We start from the raw sequence: 18,790 nt of genomic DNA on the forward strand, positions 1-18,790 counted from the left end.
AGATTGCTATATGCATTATAATTTGTATATTTATTGGTAAAAAACATTACAGCTTAGGTGGTCAACAATCCTTATTGCATTCTTTGGGGAAGGGGTTCGAACCCCATGTGAATCGAACATGTAATTGAACCGATGGTCTAGTTGGTTCGGTTAGTAAATTGAACCGAACATATTATTGAACTGGGCAACGGTGGTCAAATCTGTTGAAAACCGGCCGGAAGGTTCGAATACGGATTGGCAAGAATACATCCCCTCTCCCTTGCCACTGTGCCATCTGGGTTCTTCATAATTTATGTGACAAAAACTAAATATATAATAAACCATGAATGATATTTTATTTTTTTTTATCCTTTTAAGCATGGATTTACATAGATACCAAATAAGTAACAATACCTAATATACAAACATATTAATATATTGATATTGGTTATGTTATCTTTTATTTTATCTCGTTCGTTTAAATTGAGAAAGTATTTTGTACTAGTGACTAATTATTATCTGTTTTTGCACCATAAATTATATCTAAGAATTGATATTTGATTAATCATTAATATATTTTTTGAAAACATGCATTTAACTTTTTATTTTTATTTTTATTGTTATAAATTTATATTTTTATTTAATTATGACCGGGTCAACCGAGTAAATCAGTGACTCATCGGTTGAACCAGTGATCCAGTTGCATGACCGGGTCAATTATCGGTTCGATTCTGATAACTATGATGTGAAGCATTTTGGATAAATTTTCCAAAACTCACCAGCTTTGACACTTGGCAGTGCTGGAGTACACGGAGCACGGTGGACCTGCAGAATACTGGTGCATCGTAGATTCGCCTTCAACCCAAGCGGTTCGGTCCGGTCCGATTATCATAGGATTAGACCAGTTTTTGCCGGTTCACTCCGAATTTGATCGGTTCATACCAGTTCTCTACCTTAAGCGATCCTAACTTTGGACCGGACCGGGATTGGATTCGGTTTACTAATTTTTCGATCGAACCGGCCAGTCCGATCCGGTTTTAATAACTATGGATTCAACCATCAACAAAAATACATTCGGTCAATACTAAACAATAGCATCAGGTGAACCTCAATTAACACACAAATGAATCGAAATTAGTTCAGTTTAGAACAAGTATTTTTAGATTCAAATGAATCTCAATTAAACTAAGAAATAAACTAAAATTACTTAAGGAATAAAAAATTTTGTCAATATTTATCAGCAGCATCAGGTAAACCTCAATTAACAAACAAATGAATTGAAATTAGTTTAATTTTGAACAAGCAATTAAAAGACTCAATCATTAATAAAAACACATCGAATTCATTTCTAAATCCATATGAACCTCAATTAAACTAAGGAGGAAAAGAAAAAATGCAGCAATAAAAGAAGAACGATTGAGAAAAAACACGTTAAGAAGAAGAAAGAATGCAAAGAAAAAGAAGGAAGAATGCGAAGACGAAGAAGAAGGAATGCGAAGAAGAAGGAATAACACGAAAAAAAAGAATAATGTAAAAAAAAAGGAACGTAGAGACGAAGAAGGATATGTATGTATTAGTGAAGCGCATGTGTACACGCTGATGTAATAAAAATATTTTTTTTTGAGTTTAGGCTAACTTAGTTGGACTTAGTTGTCAAAAAGACTTGAATATATAGCTGGACTGATATAGATATAATGTGTTCTATGATGTCCAAAAATTATATATGTTTTAATTTTACAAAAAAATGAATTTAATCCATTAACATTTATATTTAAGTAATTTAAACCAAAAAAATTATAGATATTATAGAATTGATTTTAGAAAAATATTAAAAATTATCATAATTTATTATTATTTATTATTAATATTTAAAAATATAGACTAAAAATATATTGTTAATTGCAATGTTCTTAAAACCGGTTCGAACCGGTCGAACCGTGAATCGGTCGCTGTAGCGGTTCGAATAATAAGAAAAACCACAGAATTTAAAAACCGGATTTGAACCGACGAACTGGCCGGTTATCGGTCGGTCGAATCGAACCAGGACCCGGCCGGTTTTTTAACATTGCAGCAAAACGCCGCCGTTTTATGCTGAGGGAACCCTAATTCCCTTTTCTGAGTTTTCTCCTTCGCAGCCTCCACTTCCTCGTTCCTCCTGCTTCTCAGTTCTCAACTCCAGCCTCCCACAGAACAGAACACCACCCAGTCACCCACGACTCCAGGAGGCCCTCAACGCACTCACCGCCGTCGCACTCACCTCAACGCACTCACCTACGTCGCGCCTTCAGCACGGTCACGCCGTCACCAGCGTCGCGTCGTCAGCTCCCTGGCGCCGTTGGGTCCGTCGCGCCTTCTGATACCTCGCGCAGTCAGCACCTTCCCGCCGTCAGCTCCGTCGCGCCCTCAGCCACTTCGCATGTCACCTCCGTCGAGCTCTGCCTCTGAGAAAGCAGTAGAGAAGCGTTGAAGCGTTGAAGCGTTGTCCTTCGAGCTCTGAGAGAAAGCAACAGATTTCCTCATTTCTAGGTAATTTTTAATTTAGTTATGAACATGATTTTGTGATGCAATCCGATTCTAATGAAACTGTGCTCTGATGAACTGAACTCTGAGTCTCTACTCTCTGAAAACTAAAACTATTATGAACTGATTTTGTGATTTCATTGATTCTGATGAACTGAACTCTGATGAACTGAACTCTGAGTCTCAACTCTCTGAAACTGTTATGAACTGATTTTGTGATTTTATTGATTCTGATGAACTGTGCTCTGATGAACTGAACTCTGAGTCTCTACTCTCTGAAACTGTTATGAACTGATTTTGTGATTTCATTGATTCTGATGAACTGAACTCTGAGTCTCTACTCTCTGAAACTGTTATGAACTGATTTTGTGATTTCATTGATTCTGATGAACTGAACTCTGAGTCTCTACTCTCTGAAACTGTTATGAACTGATATAGTGATATGTGAACTATGTGAACTCTGATGAAACTGTGATGAAATATGAACTGATTTTGTGATGAAATATGAACTGATTTTGTGACATGATTGTGTGAATTCTGATTTTGTGAACAAAGAATTTTATTGAACCTGAGATATTGTACTTGTTTGTATACTTTGATTTTGGAATTTGGATGTTGTTTGTTCATTTATTGTGAACTTGAGAGTTGAGATTATTGGGTTGGATTGCTGGTAATATTTAGGTATGGAAGAAAGTATCAACCAAGACCTACCTAGGAATAATAATGCTGAAAATAATTCTGCTTCGAATGAATGTTCTCTTCCTCCCGCGAGTAACGAAAATCAATCACAAACTTATAGTGTTAGGGGGAAAACTAATCCTGCTTGGAGATATTGATGATTGGATTTTTGATGGTATAGAATTTCACAAATGAATTCTCGTTGCAAGTATAGTTTCTAAACCAATCAATAATCCTTTCATACAAAAAGTTGTTTGTCACTAGTACAAACCCCTAAAATTTATAAACCGAAGTATTCAAACCTCGGGTCGTTCTCCCTAGGAATTACAATAAAGTGTCTTGTTATTGGTTTGAATTGTTTTGGGGTTTTAATATGAAGCATGAAAGATAAATGGCAAGAAAGTAAACTAAGGCCTAAAAAGGTCTTGGCAAGGGTTGATGGTCAAGGATTTCTATCCTAATCACTAACCACAATATGAGAATTGGCAATGATTAATCTCATTAAATCACCCTCTAACTAGTAGTAAAGGAAAGTCAAATGAGCTATATCAATCCTAGTCCATAAGTCCTAACTCTCCACTAATTCAATTAGTGAGAACTAGAGTCAATGGATCCCAATCATCAATTACTTGGACATTAGCAACTCAAGAGTTCCTAAGTTACCTTTCCAAGCCAAGAACATAAAATTCTACTCTAAAATCCAACCAAGCATTTCATCAAACACTTGGAAGGCATAAAAGGAAAGCATAGTAAATCAACAACAAGAATAAAATCTAACAACAATCAAATGTAAAGAATTAACAACAACAATTAAAGGGAACAAGATCTACATGAATTACCTCTTATTGAATTGAAAGAAAATGGAAGAAACAAAAGTAGATCTATAACAAAACACAAGAACAACATAAAGGAAATTGCAACAAAAGAATGAAAGAAGAATGAATGTAACTACAAGGAATTGAGATGTAGAAGTAGAAGAAAGCAAAGATTAAAATCTAGATCTAAGAACCAAACATAATCCTAATCCTAATTCTAGAGAGAAGATAGAGCTTCTCTCTCTAGAAACTAACTCTAACTACTAAACTAAACTAATGGTTAAAAGTTAGTTGATTCCTCTTCGATCCTTGGCTTAAATAGCATCAAAAATGAGTTGGATTGGGCCCACAAGGCTTCTAAAATCGCTGGCCACGTTTTGCTTTAAGTGGACCAGGTGGCAGCAACGGCGCGTGCGCGTACTATGCGCGTGCGCGCCACCATACGTATGGCAACTATGGCAAATCTTATATCGTTTCGAAGCCCCGGATTAGCTTTCTAACCCAACTGGAACCGCATCATTTGGACCTCTGTAGCTCAAGTTATGGTCGTTAAAGTGCGAAGAGGTCGGCTTGACAGCTTTCCGGTTCTTTCATTTCTTCATGAGTTATCCAACTTTTCATGCTTCTTTCTTCATTCCCTTGATCCAATATTTGCCTCCTAAACCTTAAATCACTTAACAAACATATCAAGGCTTCTAATGGAATCAAGGAGAATTAGATTTAGCTATTTTAAGACCTAAAAAACATGTTTTCACTCTTAAGCACAATTAAAGGAGAAGTTATAAAACCATGCTATTTCATTGAATAAATGTGGGTAAAAGGTCATAAAATCTCTTAAATGAAGCATAAGATAAACCCTACAAATGGGGTTTATCAGATATGTTGCTTTACAGAATATAAATGGAAAACCGCATTACCAATGCTTATTTTGTCTGAGTACTTTTGGGGGCGGGGGAATTAATAGAATGAAAAAGCATTTGGCGAAGATAGGTGGAGACATTAAGAAGTGTTCTAAGGTCCCGTATGATGTAGAAAAACAAATGGAAGGTTTATTGAAAGAGATTCAGAAAAGTAAAACTAGTAAAAGGAAAGTAAGTTTCAATGAAGAGGGTACCGATGAGTGTGAGGATGCAATTGATGAAGCAATAGCGCAAGAGGAACAACAAACTCCAAGTCAGTTACCAACTAAGGAGGTTGTTGGAGGCGATCCAAAAAAGAAAGCAAAGACCATTATTCCTCCTATGTTTGCACCAAGAACAACTCGGGGCAGTCAACGAAGTCTGAAAAGCGTGTTTCATAACAAAGAGGCGCTTCATGAAGTTGATAAGCGAGTGGCTAGATGGCTTTTGGATTGTAGGATTCCTTTCAATGTGGTTATGTCACCTTTTTTTCAAGATATGTTGGATGGTGTAGCTGGCTATGGGCCTGGTTATATAGGTCCTTCTCATGACTCTTTAAGGGTTAACTTATTAGCCGATCTCAAAAGGGAGTGTCAAATGGTTGTTGATAGCTATAGGTCTGCTTGGAAAGAAACTGGATGTACTCTCATGGCTGATGGTTGGACAAATCAAAGGCAAAGAACGTTGATTAATTTTTTGGTTTATTGTTCGAAAGGGTTGTGCTTTGTGAAATCTGTTGATGCCTCAAGTATGGTTAAAAATGCTTCTAGCTTGTGTGACTTGTTTTCAGAGGTGATTGAATGGATTGGACCTGATAATGTTGTTCATGTAGTAACCGATAATGCTGCGAATTATGTTGCTGCTGGTAGGCTTATTAGTAAGAAATTTGAAAATATTCACTGGTCACCTTGTGCTGCTCATTGCTTGAATCTTATTCTAAAAGATATAAGCAGCATGCCACATATCAACCTTACACATGTTGCAGCATACCATCATTGGGAATTGTTTATGAAGGTATGCTGAGGTCAGAAAATGGAATCAAAGAAATGTTCAAGCATAGGAAGAGTGCATATCAACCTTACACAGAGATTATCAACTCAAGATGGGCCAAACATTTGAAAAAAAATCTTCACGCAGCAGCCTATTTCTTGAATCCTGAGTGCTTTTTTTCTGAAAATTATAGAGAATCACCTAATGTCATGCGAGCTTTACTTGATCTTGTTACATTGCATTGCAAGGTTAATAATTTAGATTCAGTTGAGGCAATGAAAGAAATACACTTATATAGAGATCGAAAGGAAAGCTTTGATAGGCCTGAAGCTGTTCCAGCTGCAAAAAAACTTCAACCTGGTAATAATATCTGTTTGATAATAAGCTTTAGTTATTTACTTGTTTTATGTTTTGGTTTCCTTAATTTGATAACTAATACTTGAGATATGGGATTGTAATTTGTAGATGAATGGTGGAGGTTGTTTGGTAGTTCTGCTCCATGTTTACAAAAAATTGCAGTTCGCATTCTTAGTCAAGCATATGCTTCTTCAGGGTGTGAAAGGAATTGGAGTCTTTTTTATCAAATTCATACAACAAGAAGGAATAGATTGGAGCATGATAGGCTAAGTGATATTGTGTATGTTACATATAATTTGCGTCTTAAATCCAGGTAATCTATATTTCATCCTTTCATTTCATATCATTAGATTTTGTATAGCTAATATACTAGGCTTATCATCTATTGTATTTAATTTGTTAGGAATGAAAGAAAAAAAAGAAAGCAAAAGTCGCAATATGATCCAATCGATATTGAAACTATTGATAAGGTTGATTTTTGGGTGACGGAAGAGGTTGTTAAAAAAGAGCCTGATCTTCCAAGTAATATTGAAGACTTGCTTCGTGAGTATTATAGTTTATTGATCAGACAATAAATTACAATAGCTTTTATCTTTAATTTATTGATAATGTGTTATATTTTCTTAGATGAGATTGATGCTGATTTAGATCAAGGTGGTGGTGGTGGTAGTACTAGTACATTTTATGCTGCACCACTTACTTTTTCTGGTCCAAGTAGTGGAAATGAAGGTGATGAAATCAATGAGGCAAATCTGCAGCAAATTATGGAGGATTTTGATGATTGATGACAAACTTGGATCATTTTGATGATGCTATGTTAGGTTTGATTGGTTGTTTGTTGACTTTTAAACTTTGAATTTGTATTTGAATGAGATTATAACATTTGGTTTATGTAGTACTTTTAATTTGAATGATATTTTAAAGTTTAGATTAGACTATAATTATATTTTCATGTGCTTATTTATATTTTAATTATTATTTTATTATAAAACGGTTTTTACGGTTCAATCACAGTCAAATCGGTTGAACCTATGAACCAGTAAACCAGTGCCTAAAACGGTTCGATGATCGGTTCGGTTTTCAGAACCTTGGTTAATTGTTAAACTAAAAAAATAAATTAATAATAAAAATAATAAAATCTAATGGTATTAATTTTTTTAAAATTTTGTAAAATGAAGAATATTTTGTGGCATAGCGAATTAGCGATGGCATCCTAGCTTTGCCAGTCAACAAACGACACGACACGAGAGGCTCGTACTATCCTATCCACAACAATCAACTACTTTAGAAGCCACACTATGCAGGCTGCTCGTTTGAAACTAGTTTACTACTCAAAAACCAGACTCCACGCTGAAAACAATGGCCAAACATGAAACGGTGCGTTTCGCCATCATGGGCTGCGCCCAAATCGCAAGAAAAGTGGCTCGAGCCATTGCCTTAGCACCCAACGCCACACTTTGTGCCGTTGCCAGCCGTTCCCTCCAAAAGGCCCAAACCTTCGCCGCCCAAAACGCCCTCCCCGACACCGTCGTCCTTTATGGCAGCTACCAAGAGCTGCTCGACGATCCAACTGTGGACGCAGTGTACCTGCCGCTCCCAACTTCTCTGCACGTGCAGTGGGCGGTGGCGGCCGCCGCCCGGAGGAAGCACGTGCTGCTGGAGAAGCCGGCTGCGCTAGATGCGGCGGAGCTAGAGCGGATCTTGGAGGCGTGCGAGTTGAATGGCGTGCAGTTCATGGACGGGAGCATGTGGCTGCATCACCCTAGGACCTCTCATATGAAGCAACTTTTGTCCCTTTCTCATTCTGGAAGCATTGGAAACATTCAATTTGTAAGTTTGAGTTTGTCCGAATTAGTTGATTGAGTTTAATATTATATGAGTAAAGAAGCTAACATAATTGAGTGATCTGAATATGAAAGATTCACAGCACATCAACAATGCAAACAAGAGCTGGATTCCTGGAGAGCAACATCAGAGTGAAGGCAGACTTGGATGGACTTGGTGCGTTGGGTGACCTGGCATGGTACTGCATTGGTGCTTCCTTGTGGGCAAAGGGATACCAATTGCCAGCCACCGTCACCGCTCTTCCCGATGTCACAAGAAACGCCGCCGGAGTCATCTTGTCCATCACTGCCTCTTTGCATTGGGACCAACCAGACCAAACCGTCGCAACCATCCACTGTTCCTTTCTCTCTCACACTTCCATGGACCTTGCCATATGTGGTTCCAACGGCTCCCTGCATGTTAGGGATTTCATAATCCCATACCAGGAACACGTTGCTTCCTTTGACTTCACATTTGGTGCCAAGTTTGTTGATCTTCACATTGGGTGGAATGTGAAGCCAGAGGAAGTTCATGTAGCTAATGTGCTCCCTCAAGAAGCACTTATGGTGCAAGAGTTTGCTAGCCTTGTCGCCACTGGCCCCGATAACAAGTGGCCTCAGATTACTAGAAAGACTCAGCTCGTCGTTGATGCGGTCAACAAGTCGTTAGACCTCGGCTGCAAACCCGTTTCCTTGTAGACCCCCTTGGCCTCAGTCAAGTGTTTCAATAATCTATTCAAATTCAATCGTACTCAGTACTCACCATGTATAGGTAATCAATAAAATCCTTCTGATACAGGGATTTAAGCTATTGTAAACTTAATATAAATAACACCTATTCAAATGAAAATATTAAAAATATCTTCTATGAAAATTTTTATGTTAAAAGTATATTTTATTTGTTTAGCCATATTTTAAAAATAATAACATTTTTATAATATATTAAAATTAAACTTTACAATTCATCATCTAATAATAAAAAATAACATTTTTGTATAAAAACAATTATAAAATTCTTATGGTAGTATCCCCAATATAAATTACATACACTAGAACATAATTCAGAGTTATGGAACAAATTAATAGAACAAAACAGCTAGCTAAAGGTTTAAATGTTCTGTTTCTAAACTATCCATCAATGAGATTGGTTGCGTGGGCGTAGATTATAACTTTTTGTCTTTGTCGACGACGTGATCGAATTCTCTGCAACTTCTTCTGGAAGTACATAGTCAGGATCATCAAGGCAATTCACGTCATCGGGTAAATCAGCATCTACCCACTCTGTCCATTCAACATAATCAGTATGCATGTCCCATGGCAACTCCTTTTGTGCTTGCATGTTGTTAAGCTTGTTCATGAGAGTGAGTAGCATCTGATGGTTCAACATTTCATAGTCCCTACATGGTTAATAATTGACTCTGTGTAAGACAAAAAAAATCCAGATATGAACAACCATGTTTTAGGGTGCTTGAACATGTACCTGTATGTGCAAATGGCGTATAGAAGATGAACCGAGGCAGCTACCATGAACAATAACCGGGTTGTGTTTATTATCCATGTTTGTTGCTCCATGTTATCATTGGTGTAACGAATAATGGTTACTTCGATAAAGAAAGTAGCACAAAGCCCTGAAAATAATCAAAACTACTAAATAAATTATGCTTAAATCAAAGGTAAATGTTTAGAAGAATTGGAATACATACCAATATATAGCCATGGCCTGACATTGTATGTTTGCTTTGTACTAGTCAACATATAGATCACAAAGATTGATATGGAATAAATGAAGAAAGCTTTAATCACTCGTGATTCAACCAGCATAGCATTTTGCAAAGCAAAAAGCTTGTCTAGAGCAATAAACATGGTAGCTTGTTTTGACTCAAAAGATTCCTGTAAAAAAAATAGAGATTCCTTATTGAAAAACCATCCATAATATAGATTTCAGAAACAAATAGTTAGAACTTATAGTCTACAAGAAGCTTCAAACCTGAGCAGACAATATTGATTTTGAATTTTCCATCAAACGATCATGAAGTCCTTGTATCTGTTCTTGTTTCTGAAGCAGCTCCTCATGCTGTCTATGCCCATATTCAGCAAAATACTGCAAGGTTTTCCTGTATCACAGAATGAAGTACTCAACATCTTTGCAAATATGCTTCCTAAGCTCAAATTAGTAATTGCTATAATAGAATTAAGCTATACCTGCTCTCCTCTAGTGCTTTGGATTGAAATTCAGATAAAGAATTCAAGCCTTCAAGTGCTGTAGATTGCCCATGAAGAAGTTGTTGTTGCTTTTCTAAAGAAACCCCAGCCATGTTTCCAATGTCCTCAGCTTTGCTTTGTAAGTTGCTCATCTTTAATGCCATTGCATCTCCAACTTTAGTTACCTCATGCTCAATCACAATGGCTTCATCTCTTAACTTGCCTATTTCTTGGCCCAAATAACCGTAAGATTCTTTGAGCAATGCTACTCCATCCTCCAAACTCCTCTTCATATCCTCTTGTCCATCTTTCAATTGCAATTGGAAGGCTTCAATCTTCTTAGTCTGCTCGTATACACTCTCCGAATGCCTTAACACAATGCCTATATGATCTTGCACGTTCTTAGCAGTTTGAGCAACTTGTTGGGTGTGAATATCTATGGAGTTCATGGAATCCACGATATGCTTCGATCCTTGCAATAGATGTTCTGATTTCTCATCAATGCTATCTAATTTGTCCTCCACATATTGAGCTGAACTTTTTAGTTCAGTCACAAGCTTCTCTGTTTCATGTTTAAATGCATACGCCCTGTAAGAAAACAGGATATACAACTTTAGATTATATACCAAAATTAAATAAATATGAGATCATATAAGGCATGAAAAAAACAAAGTGGACTTAACTGTAACTGATGACAAATAGTGTTGGTTTCAAGGTAGAATTCAAGATAAACCTTATGAGCAATGTCATCTAAGGCTCTTAGGCATACGGTCATGGAGGATTTCTCGTCGCAATGCGGAAAAGAAGGCCTGCCAGAGTCTCTTTGAAAGCAATCACTGAGATGCCAAGCAAGTCTAGACCGCTTATCCTCGGTAGCCAGAATCTCTGAACATCCTGCGAAAAGGTGCTGATAAGCTCTTTGCCAGCAAGTGTTTGCGCCAACCATTTTCTTCCTAGCATTCTCCACCAACTTCAATCCCTTCTGGTCGTTGAAGCCCTCAACGGAGAATTCAGCACTAGAGCCTCTAGAGATGCCTCTGTTATTGTCATAAGGTCCCTCTTTAGAGTGAGTACCTTTATTAGCCGATGAAAACCAACCCCATGACTCGCACCTTAATAAGAAGCAAAGTAGAATGATAACAAGTAGATGAATCCTCTTACTCATCTCTTAGGATTTTATCAAAATCTTTACGCTGTCTATAACCGATGATGATTACACCTGCATCAAAACACACCACAAATTAATCATTCTTGGCAGCCAGAAGAGATCATGCTAGCAATTTATAAGGTTTGATACATAAGATTGTGTTCCATGCATTCAAAAGTTTCCAGATTTTACAAGATATCAATACATTCTAGTTTCTACTCTAAAAATAAAATGAATTATGAAACGAAAAGAAAGCTGAATTAAATTTGATATTTTTTTAAATGATACATTCTAGTTTATATTTGAAAAAAATCTTTTTTTAAACGATATTTTTTTAAAAGATCTTTTACAAAAATAAAAGTATCTTTTTATTAATCATTTTTATTATTAGAAATTTACTAAACACACTAAACAATAAAATAAAAAGATTTTTTTATTGATTTAATAGTGCCCAAACAAACACTTAATCATCTCCGTAGTTTTTATTTGACACAAGAATGACTAGGTTTCTGTATCCTTTTTTAATACTCTTTGACCCAATTGGAACCTCAAAATAATTCATTAAAAGAAAGATCAAGCTTTCACAGTTAATTTAGCAGTAAAATATTATAAGTAACCAATTAAAGCATGTTCAATCGTTACAAGGTTCTCTGGATTTTTACTATACGGAAGAGAGTGACGAAGATGATGTCTTTGCCAATTAGAGCAAAATCAAAACTAGAAAACGTTATATGCAATCATGAATGTTTCTTTTTCCTCCGGAATCCACAAAAGCAAAGTCATAAATCACAATAATGGGTTCCTTGGCATGCATTATATGCACTTTAACTATTATACCTGAGACGGAGAGAAATAGAGAAGAAGAGGAGGAAGATCAACAATTTTTTACCTAGGTAGATCAACAAATTCTGTAGTCCCAAGGTTTAAATACTCCTACTAGAAAGCGACGTTTTGAAAAAGTAGAGACTTGGGGTTCAAGGAAATACTATAAAGTCAATTCTAAATTCTAATTGTGATGACACTTGTTTGCTTTAACAAGTCCACATTCGTCATTCACAGTAAAAAAACAAAAAATATCTTCAAGATTTTGGTTTCATATATTTCATTAAAATAATTAATTACATCACATCATGAAAGAGATCTTCTTCCTCTTACAAAATTTTAAAAGATGCAAAAAATAAATAAATAATCAAATGCCATTATCTATCTGACCTTTAACAGAAATCAGATCATCTAATTTTAGTACTCAAACCTTTTAATTTATGTTTAAAAAAATTAAAAAATTTGGGATATCGAATCTTTCGATTTTCTGTATTTTAAATTTTTAAAAAATATAAAAAATTACAATGATAAAATATATTATTCATTCCTCTTTCGTATCTAAAAATTTTTAGCCTCTATCTATCTATATATCTGTAAAAGATTCTTGTCTCTGTATCAAATAAATTAATATAGCCTGACACAACAATGAGAAAGTGCCATAATGAAAATCAGGAAGAAGGTTCAATTGAAGCAACCATACAAATATTAATAAATAAGAATCCACGTAGAAGAATAAGACAAACCAAATAATATTTTTGCATATGTACTCCAGAATTGGAGTGTTAAACATGTTACATGTATATGATCAACCAAATAAACAAATCAAAGGTATTAAGAAGTAACCGTAAAATGATGGAACAATTCGTTCGAGAGAGAGAAAGGGAACCTGTAAAATGGAACGAGAGAGCAGTCAAGGGGTGTGTTTGGAAGAAGGGAATATAAACAGACGAAAAAACGCGGTGAGTTACAAGCAAAAGAGCGCCAAACTGTTTGGGTTAGTTTCTTATGCACTTGTTCATGCCAACGCCACCAACCGTCTTATAATCTTAAGTTCTTAACCAACACTCTAAAATAAAATTATTTTCTAAATTTAATTTTTATACATTATGTAACTATGACGTTAACACGTATAATGTCAAATAATTTATTTAAACATGTAAAAAAGTTTCGTGTGAGTAGTCAGATTTTAATAATCTAATCATCCATTCTTTCATAAAAATAGAATATTATTATTTTTTTAGTCATTTATTATATGATTTGTTTAACGATAGTTACATTTTTATTAATATTTAAATTAAATTAGAATAATATAAATACAACACTTTGTGTTATTTTTTATTGGTTTACAGTTGTTTTATTGTGTAATAGAAAAATATTAATTTATGATAACAAGAACCAAATCGAATATATTTTTTTATTTGACGAGGAATTGTTTTTGCTTTGATTTTTCTGTAAAAAAAAATTACATGATAAAATTCTAATTATAATTTGGCACATTATTTGTTTTTTATTTAATCAAATCTATTAATTTGTAAGGTTTACAAATAGAATAATATGAATGGTTGACCATATCTTCAAATCTTCCCAACAATGAAAATAGTCCATTGGCCCAACAATACTTTTCATATCCCAGCCTAAGAATTTTAATCAGGCTAACATAAATAAAGTCTAATTAAAAGATCTAATTCAATTCACTTAAATTTTGGTCCTATTTATTTAAATAAGTAATTAATTTTTAAAATATTTTTTATTTTTTTAAAGACAAATTTTAATAACTTTTTTAAAAAAACTGAATGGTCATTCACCTTCAAAAGTAAAACTACTCTAAAAAATAATTATCTATTATACTATAAATATACTAACACTCTCAGATATATTAAAAACTCAATCTATTAAAAATTCATATTAAAATATTGCTAACTTGAGTTTGGACTCTTTTGCAGTATTACCCCTCAGACCCTCACCTCTTCACAAACAACTCAAACCACAGACCACTCAAGAGCATTTTGACTTCAAGCCTAAACTCAAAAACAATCAATTTAAGATAATCCTCAAAACAAGAATCATGACCAAAAAGTACTTGCTACCATGAATTTACTAACAAATATAATCTTTTGTGTGTGAGTGTATAGTGTGGATGAATTTTCGTGTTATAATTTATAGGTAGTGTTTGTTTTAAGACTGAAATCGAGATTCGAAAATAGACTGAGACTTAGTATTGTGTTTAGTAGTCTGAGACTGAAATTAAAATTTCAGTTTTGAGACACAAAATTTTAGTCTCTTTGTTATTTTCGACAAAAACAAAGGTCACTAAATACCATAATTCATGATACTAGAATACATTTTAAGAGTTTGTTTGGAAACTTATGAATTAGAATTTACTCAAGAATTATAAATTTTTTTCTTGTTTTAGAACACGTAAAAAGAAACGATTTAAACTCTTTTGATAATTTTAATTCTCACTTTTTCCTCATTTACAAATTAGACTAAAAAGGATCTGATTTTAAAATTAATTCTCACACTAATTTAATTTAACATATCAAATATAAAAATTATCCTTATTTAAATAAGTGGATGTTTAATAAAATAATTTTATTAAGAACAAAATTATAAAAAAAATTAACTCAAGTATGAGTTATTCCAAACTAAAGAATTAAATTATATTTTATTAATATATTAAAATTATTTCAAATTATAAAATTAAATTTTAATAAAAATAAATTCTTTTCTTAAAAAAAAATAGAATTCTTTTTTCACATTCAAATACTTTTCAAACAAACTCTAAGTTGGTGTCCATAATTTCTCACCGAGAATAATGGGTTGAAGTATCATTATTGCATCACTCGTGGCAACTTTGTGAAAAACTGTAAATGATGTTGAAACTTGAAAGCTCTTCGGTTCTATACTATTATTCACTGTTCAGATTCTTATGCATTATCTATTAGAATCTCTCTATATATATTATATATTAAAAGACTGGAATTTTATTAGTCAGTATTAATCTCATTGACCACTTCATTACCAAAAAGAGCTAAATAGTTCATGAGTTAGTATGATCCAAAATAGCAACAAATGATTCAAACACATTGCAGTAGTAGTAAAGGGAAAAAAAACATGATTTATATATCACAAGCAAAGAAGCTCCAAAATGGTGTTCCCAGTCTGAGAGCTCTTATACAATTAGATAACATACTAAGCAAAACACCAAATCAAGAATTCTTAAGAGAATACTGAACGAAGAAAGTTATACATGAGACCAAGCAAATATAACTATCCAATCTGAAACTCTTAGCCCTTCCATGCATGTCTCTCTTGATAAACTGTACAAAATTATAACAATAAAGCAGAACAAACTCAAAGCCACATATAGATTATGGGCCAAGTAACCACTTTTAAAGCTTCAATGTTAATTCAGGTGTGGAGTTATCTATCTCAACTGGTGGATTCACCTCAGTAAAACTCAAATTCGAACTCCCGGCCAGCACGAATGCCTGATTGCTATCGCCTCCTTCGCTAGTAACCTGCCGGAAACTACCAGGCCAGAGCAGTTCTGACTCATCATCCTCCAAGAATATTGGAAGGCCAACATAACCTTGGTCGAATCTTGCATTTGTTTTTATCTCAGGAGGCCTAATTGATGGTGCAAATGCTTGGTGATGAACTGAAGAGTGTGCCTTAATCCCCAAGGATCTGAAAGAACCATGAAGAGGCAGAGATGCTAAACTAGCATACCTCTCAGAGAATAGCCCCATTCGCATGGCGCGCTTTGCCAGCGTTCGCTCCCTCTTGTGCGCGTTCTGGTGGCCTCCAAGAGCCTGCGAGCTGAAAAATTTGCGCTGGCAGTAATTGCAAGAGAAGACTCTTGGTACAGTGCCAGTTTGGAAAGTTGGTTCATTGCTGCTTTCACTAGTGCTAGAGAATGAGAGTCCTATTGAATCCCCTGCTTTTTCCCCTGTTTCATTGTTGCCAAAGCTGAGAGTTAAATCAAGCGAGAGAGCATCGAACTCCATTGGATTCGCGAGTTTGTAAGAGTTGGTTAAGGTGTCAGTTGAAGGGCCTGCAGAGGTTTCTTGAAGAGAGGATATGTTGGAAGCAACCTGGCTGCTAACTTCAGATTCATATTCTGCTGCTGAGGCCTCCAATTCCAGATCAAATCTTGGTTTCATGGTTTAATTAACTCTGATAATGCTAACTTTCAGTCTGTGTGAAACAATCTACCATCAGAATAGGGAGGGCCTATTTAAGAGCTGTTTTCTCCTGCAATGAAAAATTCATGAATTCTTGAATGAGTTTGACCTCAGAATAGTGAAAGACTATTATTGTTTTATCCACAATGGGTAAAGAAACACAGGCATGCTATTCCTACCATAGAAACACATTTCCATTGGAATAATAATGATGCCTTGTCTTGTGATTCAAGTGCATGTGGGACTTTCTGATCAAAAAGCTTTTGTACTACTGCTACCACAGGTGCAGCAACTAAATAGTTACCGACAAATTTCTTTAAAAATAAACAATTAATATTATCAACAAGTTTTTCTTATAGCTTCTCTTCAGTTCCTCCCAATTTGGCTTTCCTAATACATATTAAATCCATTATTTAGATTGTGAGAGATCTGAAATCCAATACAATGGTCAAATATTTTCTTTAATTATCCTAAACAACATCTCTCTACCTACTGTGTTTGACCCAACATTATTATTATTATTTCTTAAGACTTTATTAATAAAACAATATTCCTGAACATGGACCACTCAAAGCCTTCTAACTTGCAAATGTGTGATTGAAATTTAAGGTCAAACTAGTTATGTATTGACAATTCTGATAGGAAAAGATTATTAGACTCTCTTAAGTAAAGAACACTGAATCCGCTTCACCATGTGCTTGTGATCTGGCCCACTCTTCTGTAAGTTTGTGAACGAAAAAAAGAAAAGAAAAGAGAAAAATAAGGAACAAAGTAGCAAGAGGCATGAAGAATAAGCTCTTAGTAGTAGAAAATGTTTTCCATAAGTACTAAAAATATAAGCAAACAAGATTTACTTGCTATGATCTGAAATCATATTTGGACTCTGTATGCAGACTATTACAGTTATAGATATTTGCAAAAGGCAAATGCTTTGGAGATTGAAAACCATAATTTAGTCTAACTTAATCATATAGAAAAAAGAAAAGAAGAGAGCCACGGAACCTAACTACAAGTCTGCAAGTGCAGGTTATGATTCAGAATCTATAAGAGTTAGAGTGAGTGAATGAGTGAGTGACCAGCATGTCATCACACAAAACAAAGAAAAAAAAAACAGTAACAGAAACATGAAGGAGTGGCAATATCTGCATACGCCCAGTCAGATAATTGCATGCATATATAATTGTTTCATTTTCTTAACAAGAAGTCTTACTTGTAACGTGTGATACTTTAAAGACCAGAATCAAAATCTACAATGGTTGGTATGCAAGGCAGTGTTGTAAGATAGAAGAATTATGTCAACCATTTTGTTCTATGCAGTGATTCCAAGAAAACTTGTTCAGAAACACCAAGAAAGAAAGAACCAGAAAAAAAAAGAAGACAAGAAGCAGTTAAATATACTATAGAGGTGACAGGATCACATACAAGTTTCAAGATCAAGCGATGAGAGTGGCTTGCTTCTGAGATCACCCTATAAAACACTGCTATGGAATTGGAGACATGAATCCCCAGTGTTGCTTTTTCTTGGTATGCTTGATTATTATGAGAAAGACAAAACACAAGCCTCTGCTGTTTTTTATGTTCCTGGTTACACTAAAATAGAGAAGGTATGTATAATAATAAGGTGAGAGAGAGCTGAGAGCTTTTTCTTCTTTCTTCAATTTTTTAATTCCTAATATGATAGAACAATATTTTAACTGAAATTATTGAAAATAAAGAAGAAGGAATAATAATAAAGGAAGAGTAAAAGAATGAGAGAAAGAGAAAAGACATAGAGATGGTGGGTATTGTATTGATGTTTAATTATGGTAAAGCAAAGGTAACAGGGAAGTGGAGAGTTCAGAGGAAAGGAAGGTGCTGCCACAAATTATAATCCAAAGAAAACAACACATATCTCTAAATTTTAATACATAGATTTAGACAAGGAAAGATATACAGGCACATGCAATTGTTTTCCTATAAAATTAATAATTAAAAGTTATTAAATAATTTAATATGTTTAACTAAATTATCATCTAATAAAAAGTGGAATTAGACTCAACTTTAAGAAGAAACCAAAAATTTTATTTCATAATAAAAATGAGACAAATAAAAAATTTTAAGAAAACTAAATTAAATTTTAGGTGAAAATTCAGGTGCAGTCGACTTTACGTGAAATTGATTTCTGAGAGCCGTTAGATAATTTAACAAATTTGACTAAATTTTCATCTAACAACTCTTAGATATCAACTTCACGTGAAGTCGATTTCACCTGAGTTTTTACCTAAAATTTATGTATAATTTATCTAAAAAATTTTCAAATTTAGGAAAGTCATTGTCCCTCTCGTTAACATGAGATTCTGCTTTTGAAATAATAATTTTTAATTATTAATTT

The 18,790-nt window shown here is 34.4% G+C and overlaps 3 protein-coding genes across 5 annotated transcripts; 1 reads left to right on the forward strand and 2 right to left on the reverse strand.

The window, feature by feature from the left end:
- Positions 1 to 7,523: 7,523 nt before the first annotated feature.
- LOC130935965 (uncharacterized oxidoreductase At4g09670-like) lies at positions 7,524 to 8,917 on the forward strand. The gene is made up of 2 exons (XM_057865909.1): positions 7,524 to 8,068; positions 8,158 to 8,917. Exons 1-2 carry the CDS (start codon positions 7,598 to 7,600, stop codon positions 8,758 to 8,760), a joined length of 1,074 nt encoding a protein of 357 aa, XP_057721892.1. The 5' UTR covers positions 7,524 to 7,597; the 3' UTR covers positions 8,761 to 8,917.
- A 117-nt stretch (positions 8,918 to 9,034) lies between these two features.
- On the reverse strand, positions 9,035 to 13,160 carry LOC130936247 (protein GAMETE EXPRESSED 1-like). Of its 2 annotated transcripts, none has more exons than XM_057866290.1 (7): positions 13,119 to 13,160; positions 10,947 to 11,482; positions 10,264 to 10,851; positions 10,049 to 10,175; positions 9,765 to 9,951; positions 9,542 to 9,689; positions 9,035 to 9,458 (listed from the first exon to the last, which is right to left on the reverse strand). In XM_057866290.1, exons 2-7 carry the CDS (start codon positions 11,426 to 11,428, stop codon positions 9,197 to 9,199), a joined length of 1,794 nt encoding a protein of 597 aa, XP_057722273.1. In that variant the 5' UTR covers positions 11,429 to 11,482; positions 13,119 to 13,160; the 3' UTR covers positions 9,035 to 9,196. The 2 variants fall into 2 exon arrangements, with proteins under 2 accessions (XP_057722273.1, XP_057722271.1); XM_057866288.1 differs by lacking the exon at positions 13,119 to 13,160 and adding an exon at positions 12,248 to 12,297.
- A 2,135-nt stretch (positions 13,161 to 15,295) lies between these two features.
- LOC130932541 (zinc finger protein 4-like) lies at positions 15,296 to 18,180 on the reverse strand. 2 transcript variants are annotated; one of them, XM_057861881.1, is made up of 3 exons: positions 17,842 to 18,180; positions 16,599 to 17,137; positions 15,296 to 16,489 (listed from the first exon to the last, which is right to left on the reverse strand). In XM_057861881.1, exon 3 carries the CDS (start codon positions 16,396 to 16,398, stop codon positions 15,625 to 15,627), a length of 774 nt encoding a protein of 257 aa, XP_057717864.1. In that variant the 5' UTR covers positions 16,399 to 16,489; positions 16,599 to 17,137; positions 17,842 to 18,180; the 3' UTR covers positions 15,296 to 15,624. The 2 variants fall into 2 exon arrangements, with proteins under 2 accessions (XP_057717864.1, XP_057717863.1); XM_057861880.1 differs by lacking the exon at positions 16,599 to 17,137 and having other exon boundaries at positions 17,842 to 18,172.
- Between the last annotated feature and the right edge of the window lie 610 nt (positions 18,181 to 18,790).

Source organism: Arachis stenosperma, chromosome 6 (genome assembly GCF_014773155.1).
Source record: "Arachis stenosperma cultivar V10309 chromosome 6, arast.V10309.gnm1.PFL2, whole genome shotgun sequence".
Classification (NCBI taxonomy): Eukaryota; Viridiplantae; Streptophyta; class Magnoliopsida; order Fabales; family Fabaceae; genus Arachis; species Arachis stenosperma.

Coding starts and splice junctions, on each gene's coding strand:
- LOC130936247 (XM_057866290.1), bottom strand. CDS start 11,428: ATGAGTAAGAGGATTCATCTACTTGTTATCATTCTACTTTGCTTCTTA. Junction 9,690..9,764: donor CAGGCCATGGCTATATATTG/GTATGTATTCCA, acceptor GATTATTTTCAG/GGCTTTGTGCTACTTTCTTT. Junction 9,459..9,541: donor TACGCCATTTGCACATACAG/GTACATGTTCAA, acceptor TTAACCATGTAG/GGACTATGAAATGTTGAACC.
- LOC130935965 (XM_057865909.1), top strand. CDS start 7,598: ATGGCCAAACATGAAACGGTGCGTTTCGCCATCATGGGCTGCGCCCAA. Junction 8,069..8,157: donor GCATTGGAAACATTCAATTT/GTAAGTTTGAGT, acceptor TGAATATGAAAG/ATTCACAGCACATCAACAAT.
- LOC130932541 (XM_057861881.1), bottom strand. CDS start 16,398: ATGAAACCAAGATTTGATCTGGAATTGGAGGCCTCAGCAGCAGAATAT.